This window comes from Tursiops truncatus, chromosome 10 (assembly GCF_011762595.2).
Source record: "Tursiops truncatus isolate mTurTru1 chromosome 10, mTurTru1.mat.Y, whole genome shotgun sequence".
NCBI classification, from domain to species: Eukaryota; Metazoa; Chordata; class Mammalia; order Artiodactyla; family Delphinidae; genus Tursiops; species Tursiops truncatus.
In genome coordinates this window covers 91,825,164-91,836,698 of record NC_047043.1, presented here as the reverse complement: position 1 = coordinate 91,836,698, position 11,535 = coordinate 91,825,164, and the positions used below count along the sequence as shown (strand labels likewise).

The window sequence follows — 11,535 nt, the reverse complement described above, 5'->3', positions numbered from 1 at the left end:
CTGGCCCATTATCTCCACACCCCCAGCACCTCGGGCCCGGCCGGCCAGGCCCCACGTTCGCCCGCCCAGTCGCCCGGATTGGCCCGGCCCCGGCCCGGCCTCGCGGGGCGCGGCAGCGGACGCCCTCCCGCGCCATAGGCCACCCGTACGTCTCCAGCGCCGCGAGGCCCCGCCCCTCCTTCCGCCCCGCCCTCCGGGCCCCGCCCCCTGGGCGGGAGGATTCGGATGGGCTGGCGTGGCGAGTAGGGACCGCTCGGGCTCCGGACGAGGGAACTTTCAGCCAATGGGAGCGCGGCACGGGAGCGGACGGCCGCGGGACAAGGACGTGGCCCCGGGCCCAACCGGTTCCGCGTAGAGCCTGTTTCTCCCAGAGCTAGGAAGGAGGAAAACTACTCCAGCTCTATGTTAAGGATGGTGACAGGTAAAAGACGTAAGGAACGAGGAGGAAAAAGGACATTTCTGTAGGACAGGGTTTTTAATTTGTCTGTTATGTGGTACAGGATGTTTTGTGGTAGAGGATGTTATGTGGTAGGGGATGTTATGTGGTAGGGATGATACTATCCTTAAGCTTAAGACTGCACAAAACGGTATCCTGAATTCTTTATGTTAAAACATCCTAATTTGTAGTCTTTTAACACTTTTTTTATTGAAACACCCTAACTTGGAAGAATTGCTCACGGTGATTGTTCCCAGGTCCTGTCCTAGACCTATCGAACTCCAGTGGAGTGTCCCGAGAATGTGTGTATAACAAGTGTTCTTGAGCAATTCTTAGCATCCGGCAATCTCAGGAAATATTGAGTTAGGTTACATTGCCTTTGTCTCGGAAATAGGATCTTTTTAAAAACAGATACAGCGGTAGGAGTGAAGGCTGCCGCTGCCACCACCGAAGTATTTTTACTAGATCTATTTAATCATGTCCCCTCCTGCCCCTCCCACTGCCACCATCTCTCCTGTACAGTGCAGCAGTGACCTATCCTTTGAGGTGTGGGATAGATTCCTGGTCACTTTACACCTCTGTATCTGCTTTCCATAATTAATAAGGTGGCAAATGTCAGCTCTGAAGGTCTACTGCTTTCATGTGATGACTCAGCAGTTGAGGGGTTTTGTTTTCTTTTGTTTGCTGCACTTGAAAATGTCTGCTAAGGTTTGCCCTCCGTAAGCTTAGACCATGTGCCTCTTACATACCGAGGTTCCCGAAAAGCTTGGGAAGCACGGCCTGATGGGTGGCTCAAATCAGAGATTGGCTGAGTGACCAAGGGAGTGATTAAGGATGATAAAGTTGTCACGTGGCACACTCATCACATTCTCAGAGTCAGAGGACTTTTAGCAACACAGAGGAGGTATAATGGGGACTGAGAAGGAATCCAAAGAAACATTTGATTCTAACACAAGGTAGCAGGCACATAGTAAGGCCCTTTTTGTTGGCTGAGCCGTATTCCTGTCCAAAATCCTGAGATAGGCCTGCCCAAGCATTGAAAAGAGTGTAAAGAGTTGGAGCGTGGGTCTTTTGCCTATACAGATTCTTTTCCCCTGTGAAAGGCACCTAGGGACCCTGCTGAAAGTCCAACACCAGCGCTTGATCCTCAACTTTCAGATCCGCCTTCCTGGAACTTGCAAACTGAATGTGAATATTAAGGACCGCGTTGTATGTTTCCTCCCTAAGTTATTTTACTGCAAATCTTAACTCACCACAGTCAACTACAGACCACATTGATAATAGCTCCTGTTTTCACATTAGAGACAAGGTCTAATAAAAACAAATCTTTTTTCGTAACCAGAGAAAACCATCTAACTTTTGAAAGATGCTTTTCATGGTCAAACTGACAATACCTGCCAACTGTATATGTCTGGCGAGTTTCAAACTACTTTCACATGTACTCATTTAACCTTCGCAGAAAACCTTATATGCTCTGTTCCATAAACCATAAGGGAAGAAGTCAGGTTGGGGGTCTCAAGTCCTCCAAGTTAGTTGGCTCTAGGCAGAAAAAGCACTACTGCCCTGCTTTCTCACACTTTAGTCCCAGAAATTTACTGTAACTAGCTGGCCCTCAAAGCAAAGAAAGACTGGTCCTTCTCTATTCTTCCCAAAGCAACAATGCTGACACTAGTGTCCTGCAAGGCACAGCCTAGGATTTAGGGGCCAGGTTCAGAAAATATCTCCTTCTCGAATTAAACTCAACAACGAAAATCTTGTGCTAGCCCTTTAGATTAGACTAGACTCCCCTGAAGGTAAATGTGGCTAAGACTGGAACAACACCCGTATCTAACTAGAAAACCCAACCTTAAAAATCAACTCCTTAAGAGACTGTTTTGTGATAGGTTCTTCCACACATAAGCTCACAAAAGCAACAGGGGACTGATTAAAAAGAACACTGAAATGCGCCGTGGTAAAAATGGGTGACGCCAAAGAGATAACAGCTACGAACCCAGACTCAGAAGTCCAGCTGCCAGGTGTTCATATCTTAGCGCTGCCCTCTGAGTAACCTTGGGAAGTTACTTTTCAGGACCTGTTTTCTCATCTGTAAAATGAGGGTGATAAAAACAGTACTTACCACATACGGTTGTGAGAGTTACATTCTTTATTGTATATAGTATACCTACAACAGTGCCACATACATGGTGAGGCCTATTATTACTACTCATCTACTCTGTGTTAAGACCAGCAACTAGTAAAAGTACCTGGAACATATAAGGCTGAGGTCTGTTGGATGAATTAAATAACTAAGCCCCTACAATTTTCAAAGCACTATTTTAGGAGAAAAATGTGTCTAACTCAACCGAGCATAAAGTAGGACAAGGGCTAAAAGTTACCACAGTCTAAGAACAGTTGAAAAAGCTTTGAATCCTCGTCTAATTCCAGTTCTATTTAACTTAACCTGTTCCAGCTTCCACACATCAAGGTCCTAAATCTGTGTGATTTGGGTTACGTCCCAAAAGGTCATCCTCATTCAATCACCCTCTTACTTTGATAGTTGAAGGAGATGACTGCTTACTTCTATTTCTGTGCCTTTAAAGATATCCTCCACTGTAAATCAATAGACATTACAGTTCTGGGGATCAGTTTTGTGAGGCTGAGGGGGTGAATCAACGCACTAGTTTCCTAAAAGTGCAAACCCTGAAAAAAATCTCTGGCCCTTTCTTTTTTTTTTTTTTTGGTAGGTACGTGGGCCTCTCACCGCTGTGGCCTCTCCCGTCGCGGAGCACAGGCTCCGGACACGCAGGCTCAGCGGCCATGGCTCATGGGCCCAGCCGCTCCACGGCACGCGGGATCTTCCTGGAGCGGGGCACGAACCCGTGTCCCCTGCATCGGCAGGCAGACTTTCAACCACTGCGCCACCAGGTAAGCCCGCTCTGGCCCTTTGATGACCCTAAAGGGTAGTCCCAGAGCTTCCTATATTAAATATCAGGACTAGTCTATAAAAAGGAGGGATTTTTCTACTCTAAAAAGTTATGTGGGCTTCCCTAGTGGCACAGTGGTTGGGAATCCGCCTGCCAATGCAGGGGACATGGGCTCGAGCCCTGGTCTGGAGAGATCCCACATGCCGCGGAGCAACTAAGCCCGTGCGCCACAACTACTGAGCCTGCGCTCTAGAGCCCGCGAGCCACAACTGCTAAAGCCCGCGCGCCTAGAGCCCGTGCTCCGCAACAAGATAAGCCACCGCCATGAGAAGGCCGCGCACCACAATGAAGAGTAGCCCCCGCTCGCCCCAACTAGAGAAAGCCTGCGCGCAGCAACGAAGACCCAACGCAGCCATAAATAAATAAATAAATTTAAAAGGAAGAAAAAAGCAAAAGGTTATATAAACAACCCAAATGTCTATCAATAAGGACCAGTTAAATAAATTACGGAAACCCGACACAGTGAAAACCACACACAGTGAAATGGGAACCATACTACTGTCAAAGAAAATGAGGAATTCTCTACATAGGGCTGTGGAAATATCACTCGTACATAGCAAATGGAAAAAAGTTATGTTCAAATACCTCCTATACAAGAGACTTTTTAAAAAGTATATATTTCTATTTGTTTCCTGTATTTTGTATAAAACACTAGAAAGATAAATAAGAAATTGATATAAGGGTGACCTATAAGACCAGGTGGTAGTGGAAGAGTGGTTACTCAGTCATGGGTGGGATCAAGAGTTCCTACGTCTTTTTATGTATTTTCAATTTTTGAAACATGTAACATACATATGAAAAATCAACTTATTCAAAAAACAAATGGAACTTGGAGAAAAAATGATGAGCTTTCTGGCCCACACTTTTATTTTTTTAAATAAAGTTATTTATTTAGTTTTGGATGTGCCGGGTCTTCGTTGTTGTGCGCGGCCTTTCTCTAGTTCGGCAAGCGGGGGCTACTCTTCATTGCGATGCACGGCCTTCTCATTGCGGTGGCTTCTCTTTGTCGCAGAGCACAGGCCCTAGGTGCACTGGCTTCAGTAGTTGTGGCTCGCAGGCTCTGGAGCACAGGCTCAGTAGTTGTGGCACATGGGCTTAGTTGCTCCGCGGCATATGGGATCTTCCAAGACCAGGGATCGAACCCATGTTCCCTGCATTGGCAGGCAGATTCATAACCACTGCACCACCAGGGAAGTCCCTTGCCCACGTGTTCCAACTACTATACCACTAAATCAAACACTGCAACTTTCTACCGAGAACTGATTTTCATCACCATTCACGTGCCATGCCCCAGCCCTTAAGTTACTGACGCGTCCAGAAAGAGTAGGAATAAGTTCCTAACCCTTCTTTGAAGGGAGAGGAGAGCTAGCAATTTCATAAATTGGCTCATGGTATGACAATTTCTTTTTCCTTAGGGGATGATACAAATAGAAAAAGGAGTCATCTAATTCATGTATTGGGTAACAGTAGATAAAAATGATGGACTCTGGGGCTTCCCTGGTGGCGCAGTGCTTGGGAATCCGCCTGCCAATGCAGGGGACGCGGGTTCGTGACCCGGTCCGACAAGATCCCACATGCCATGGAGTGGCTGGGCCCGTGAGCCATGGCCGCTGAGCCTGCGTGTCCGGAGCCTGTGCTCCGCAATGGGAGAGGCCACAACAGTGAGAGGCCCGCGTACTGAAAACAAACAAACAAAAGATGGACTCTGAAAATGTAGAAACAAGACTGTACATTATGTGATACAAATTGTACAAAACTGAGGGTAGGCCAAAGCTGTGGATTATATAAGAGCTGGTTGGAGACATACTATAATTAGCAATCTGTTGATGTTCTATTTCCCATGTTCAAAAGGGAACACATTGATTTTGTTGGGGGATTCCCCCCACTTGCTATTTTAAACGACTATTTTCTAACTGCCCCCCGTTTCTCCAAGCTCTAAATAAATTTTAGCAGAACTTAGCAACACAGCAGTCATAAAGTGTTAAAACACTCACTCTATAAACATTTGCCCCCAAATTGGTAGTATATCTGTGGTTTATATTTTTCCACATTGTATACCAGAATACACGTTTTTCTGCAGTCTGGGAGAAACGCTTTAAAATTTTTAAATGGCTTTCAAAGTATAAGCCCGTGTGGTTACAGCATTTCCTTCGAACAAAATGTAAGTTATTACATCATTCTGTAAAATGTCTGTGATCTCCAGTCCTTAACTATGTTAAAAGTTACAACATGTAAACATTTCTGTGGTTTCAGGATTATTTTCAAGCAGAAGGAACACACGCAACACTAACACAATCACTAGGACAGATACTAGGAGCAGCGGGCTTTTTCATCTCTCTTCCCTGCTTTCTGTTTCACCACCAGCCAAATCTCTAGGCTGTTAGAACCACAGCCTGTGAGTAGGAGAAATAATATTAGAAATCCTCTACTCTTCATTTTGCAGAATGGAAAACTACGGAGCCAGAGGGGGTTTAGCAACTCACCACGGTCACACAATCAGTTAACAGCAAAGAATTCATTCTCTTAAATGCCGATCCAGCACTCCTGACAGAACCAAGTGAGCATTTTAAGCTGACAATTCTTTCCCCACCACAACCCTTTTATGAATGCAAGACCTGCAAGCCCCAGTAAAATGAGGCTAAGGTCCCCTCCCCCTCCTGATTCCTGCCAGGAAATGTGCATTACCTAAATCACCAGCTACCTTGGGATTTTAAAATAGAATTACCTCACACAGAGAGCGCTTGTTAATGAGATGGAAGAATGAATGACTACTGCTGTTGCTCAGATTAAGGAACTTTCCACTGAGTCTGTCTAGCATGTCAATGACTTGCTTCTGTTTCCCTAAGAACATTCAAGAGGCGGCAATTACAAAAGTACCCACTTTTATTAATAGCTGAATTTTAAACAGAAATTGTGTGGAGGATATTTACTAATCAACAGGAAGCACCTGCCGTGGGTTGTACATTTGTAGAACTGCAAACTGAAGGGAAGACGGGCAAGCCTAGTGTTTGCTTTAAATGTCTTCCTATTCAAGTATCTTCACTGATACACATCCTGCTGAGGGTACAACCTTTAAAGTTGCTAACAAAATGAAAATATTTCACGTACTGAACATGGTGGTTCCCCCAATGGCACATTTTTAGAGAACAGAATTCAGCCAATTGGATATTACAGATATGGTTCTGGCTACAGTAAATTAGCCGCTCCAGTTCTCAATCCGCCAGCCCCTGAAGAGGTTGGAATTACCAAAGCAACAAGATTTCAGGGTAACTGCATGAATAGAATACACAAGGCAATTACTTCCTCAGTCAAAAACAATAAACACAAAAGCAGACACAGTCCAATACACCCAATTTACTTGACAGAATCGAAGGGACTAATTTTACTTTATTAAGATTTTTTTTTTTGACGTGGAACTTTTTATTTTTTTAATTTATGGCTGCGTTGGGTCTTCATTGCTGCGCGCAGGCTTTCTCTAGTTGCGGCGAGCGGGGGCTGCTCTTCATTGTGGTGTGCGGGCTTCTCATTACAGTGGCCTCTCCATTGCGGAGCACGGGCTCTAGGTGCGCGGGCCTCGGCAGTTGTGGCACGTGGGCTTCAGTAGTTGTGGCTCGCGGGCTCCAGAGCGCAGGCTCAGTGGTTGTGGTGCACGGGCTTAGTTGCTCCGCGACACGTGAGATTCCCGGACCAGGGCTCGAACCCGTGTCCCCTGCATTGGCAGGCAGATTCTTAACCACTGCGCTACCAGGGAAGCCCTGATGTGGACCATTTTTAAAGTCTTTATTGAATTTGTTACAACATTGCTTCTGTTTTATGTTTTGGTTTTTTGGCAGCGAGGCATATGGGACCTTAGCTCCCCGACCAGGGATCGAACCTCACCCCCTGCATTGGAAGGCGAAGTCTTAATCACTGGACCACCAGGGAAGTCCCCAAAGGAACTAATTTTAGAAGTCTCAATTTTTGAAAGCAAACATAGACTCAGAAGCAGGGTGAAGCAAGCTAAACGTATATCCTCTCCCCAGCCATGCCCTCAACACACTCCTCTTTCAAAAATCGCTTTATAGGAAGCTGTTGAGAAAACAAGCAAACTGATAGCTTGACTAAATGGCTCCACTGATTCAATAAAAGAATTTAAACCTGATACCCAAGTACTTCTGTCCTAGAAGTGCAAGATCACACATCCAACTGACAACACAATTTGGCTGCACAGAAGGACGGCGTGCACACGGAGGAAGAGCCGAGTTGAACTCCTCTGAGTAAAAATACATAAAATCGTTTCCCCAAGAGCTTTGATGGGATAAACGTTCACTTCTATAGTGCAAAAGATAACATACTATACAAAACAGGTCAAATGTTTTACTTTAAAAGTGTGCCTCTTTGGGAAAAACTACCAGGTTTGATACTTTAAATCTTTTCATTCTGGAACTGAAGTCAGCAAGTAGACATATCTTGTAATTTCAGTTTATTAATAGTTTTGTTATGATTTTTAAAACCAGATTACAAAATGCTTAACTAACTCAATACTTATTTTTAAAAAGTCCTAAATTTGGTGTATTATGACAGTTTACAAGTAGTAGCATTTCCTCCACCGCACCCCCCGCCCCATCGCAAGGTCAATTCTGTGGATATTTCAAAGTTTGTTTCTATTTTAACTAGCTCACAGACCCAATTCTTTAAGAGCTGAGCTGATTTCTTTCTAGCACATGGTCTACAGACCCTGCTCATGGTAACCTTCTTTCCACCCCCTTCCAAAAAAGTCAGCACCTTCCAGCATGATGGACATTTTAAGTTAAAACCGTCAATACAACCCTCAAAATGCAAGTTTATTGAATAAAGCTGAGAAGAGCAGTAAAACAGACAAAAAACGCATCCACCTAAATAAAAAAATTCACATATTTACAAAGTTCAGTAACTGTTAGGTTCCACATGCAGAGGTTAATGCACAGGAAAATGTTGGTAGTAGTATCTGGATGTCTTGAAACCCTGGAAGCAATGAACAGACACACAAACACATTACGGTTTAGCTGTAGGTCAATTAATGAACCTATGCGGTCCCCACAGAGTCACACATTCTTGTTCTGATTCCTCCTTTTAGGCACAAGCAAATTGCCACATTCTTTGTAATGGTTCACAGTGACCATTAATGGTGTTGAAGTACAGTAGCAAGTTTAAATATCCCTTCATTTACAGAACCATCCATCCCATCAGGGAAGTATGCAACATGCTTCAAAGAATAAGAACAGAATTTTAAAAGCCAAGATTCTACTCATAAAAATGTGAATGGAGAAAAGCAAATAGTGTCTGTGCAACACGGTGCAGTATTTTGTACAGAATATCATTAAGGCCATGGCAGTCTATAAATTAAAACTGATATCATTAAAAGAACTTACTGTTGACTGCACTTCGAGTGCTCAACATGTCTGGAAATGCACTGTCTACATGAGTGCTGCTTAACAAAAGAAACAAAATCACACATAGTGTGAGGCAACACATACGCAAGTGTACCACAGAGTTTTATCTACTACAGTGGGCTATGTAACAATTTACAAGTGCTCCAGTTTTAATATGTCCCTTTATGTGCATGATGATCACTAAACTACAAAACACGTTCAGGTAAGTTTTCATACATCTCTGTATCATAGAAGCAAACAACAGACAGCATCACTTCCTCACCTCTGTGTGATTATTCAACAGCCTGCAGCCGTTGTGCATGATTACATCAGATAAAGCAGGCAGGTCTAGAGTTGTCACAATAAACAAGATGTCTAATGGCACCAGACAAAAGAGTGCCAAACCTTACATCGATAAGAGAGAAAAATAAGAATTTTTATTTGTTTCTAAGTATCTATTGTGCTGAAAGTCAACTTTATGACGGAATATAAAAAGTCAAGAGTTAGAGTGTCATGCAGCAGCACTGCTTTAGTGACTGGAGAGAGAAAGAACAGACAGGTGTTTCAACAGTCTGACATTCTTAACACGTTTATTATATTGGCTAGAATGCTCTAAATTCATGAAAGCTTTTGAGAAAATCTTCAATTCCCAACCCCTTAAAAAAGTGTGTTGAACCAAGAAAAAGAAAAGAAAAAATATAGAAGTAATGATCTGGACAGATACAAAACAGCATGCCTCGGTTCCTCCCGTACCCCCGACTGCTATCTGGAGAAGAACTCTCAGAAAGCAGAATGTGTTTAAAATTCATCGCCCAAGATCTTGCCAGTGTAAAGAAGGAACAACAACATTGATCTGGTGCCTCTATTCACTCTTTGCAGACCGTTTTTTAAATTCCTAAGGTGTAATTATACATTTCACATGCATTTGTGAGATATGTAAACATTTTGTTTCTATCCCACATGAGTCAGGCTAAAGGTTTTCTAAATACTGTGTGTGGCACTAGAAACTTCATGCTGTATCAAGTCAGTATCAGTATTAAGCTACTGGACTCTATAATGAAATATCATAGACAGACATTTACTGAAAACCAATATAAAAACCTGGCCCAGAAAGACCAGAACAGAAATACGCAATTTTTCTTGATTTAAGATGGTCAAAAGTGTGGTTTTTTTTTAAAAAAGCTCTACACACTGTTTAAGACAAGTATGTATAAGAAGCCTTTTTGTGTGCTGACTTTATCATGACAACTCTAGCTGATTCTTTATGAAGGGTTAAGGATACACATCTTCAGCAGTGCACATGAGAAATAAACTCTGAAAAAGGCAATTTCTTGGGTTTAGGAAGGACCATATTCTGGGAAGTACTTCAGAGGAACGGACAATAATTCTGGGATTGTAGCCAGGAAGGACTGGAAGACTTCAGGAGATGCTTCAGCTTCTTCTAGATTTTGAATGTTGAATAAGCCACTGAAGTGTGATATCTAAAGATGGAGGGGAAAAGAGTGAAGATGTTACGATACCAAAGTTAAGAAACTAAATATCAGAGAATATTTAAAACGCAGCTATTTCAAAGCATATCCTGGGCCTGCCCTCTTCTTTTCTGTCTCTATACTACTATACTTACATAGATATCTGTATCTATCCCACTATTCTTCATTCCCTGACCTTCAAGAGGTTAATCTGGAAACATGAGAGACTGAAGAGTCTCCAATTTAAAAGCTAAATTGTGTACAGAACAGCTTGTGCCTTCCTTTATTCATTCAAAAGTTTACTGATTGCCTGTAAGATCAGGTATTGTGTGTGAAGCTCCAGGATGCAAAGAGACGGGAAAACCACTCTCTGCCCTCGAGGAGCTTTCAGTATGCTGGAAAACATGCAGGTAGTCGTCTGGGTTTGGAGGACAGCCTCCACAGAATTCCAGGTAAAAGAAAGAGCAAAACGCATAGGATAAGCAGAGGCATGAAACTGTGTGGAGCTCTGGCTGGATGACAAGTGATAAGATGTGGCTGAAGCACAGGGATGGGTGAGGGGGGGTGCCACTCATTGCTACGGCTAGAGCAGGGGTTCTCAAGCTCACCCTTTCCACATTTGGGGCTGGATAATTCTTTGCTGTGCACAGTACAATATTCTGCAACATCTGTAACCTTGACCACAAGATGCCATTATCACCACCCCCCATCCTCAGCTGTGACAAGTAATGGCTCCAGATTATCTCCAAATGGCCCCTGTGGAGCTCAGCTGTTCTCAGTTGAGAACCACAGGCCTAGCGGGAACCAGATAACCTTGTGTGCCATTCTAAGATGCTCAGAAGTTTGGATTTTATTCTCAAGTCAACAGGAAGTCATTGGAGAATGTTAAGCAGGGAAACCATACTGTTTATTGTAAACTGTTAAGTTTATTGTAGTAAATTCAACAATGGCAACCGAGGAGGGCAACTTGGAAGGCTGCCAGTATAGAGACTATCTATCACAACAGGAACAGGAAAGGGCCGGAGGCCTGAAGCAAATCAAGTGCTGTAGGAATGGAGAGGAATAAAATGAGGAGCATGTTCAAAATATAGAACCTAACAGGACTGAGCAAATGCAGGGGGTGAGAAAGAATCTTCTGGCCTGAATAAGTGTGTGTGTCATGGAGCTGCTGACTAACAGTAGCTAAAGGAAGAACAGGCTTGAGAAAAAAAGACTAAGAATTCGGCAGCAGGCACACCAAGTTTGAGATGGAGAAGGTAGCACATGGAGATGTCCAG

General features: G+C 43.5%; 1 protein-coding gene and 1 long non-coding RNA gene across 2 annotated transcripts in view; one reads left to right on the top strand and one right to left on the bottom strand.

The window, feature by feature from the left end:
- The first annotated feature begins 293 nt into the window (after positions 1-293).
- LOC141275697 (uncharacterized) lies at positions 294-9,493 on the top strand. Its single transcript, XR_012323902.1, has 3 exons — positions 294-421; positions 3,160-3,340; positions 7,233-9,493. It is a non-coding gene; the product is annotated as an uncharacterized lncRNA (long non-coding RNA).
- ARL8B (ARF like GTPase 8B) overlaps positions 8,202-11,535 on the bottom strand; it is a 65,713-nt gene continuing 62,379 nt past the window's right edge. The window contains exon 7 of the mRNA XM_019947626.3: positions 8,202-10,270. Coding sequence (XP_019803185.2) covers positions 10,221-10,270 — 50 coding nt within the window. The 3' untranslated portion in view covers positions 8,202-10,220. The remainder of the gene's footprint in view (positions 10,271-11,535) is intronic.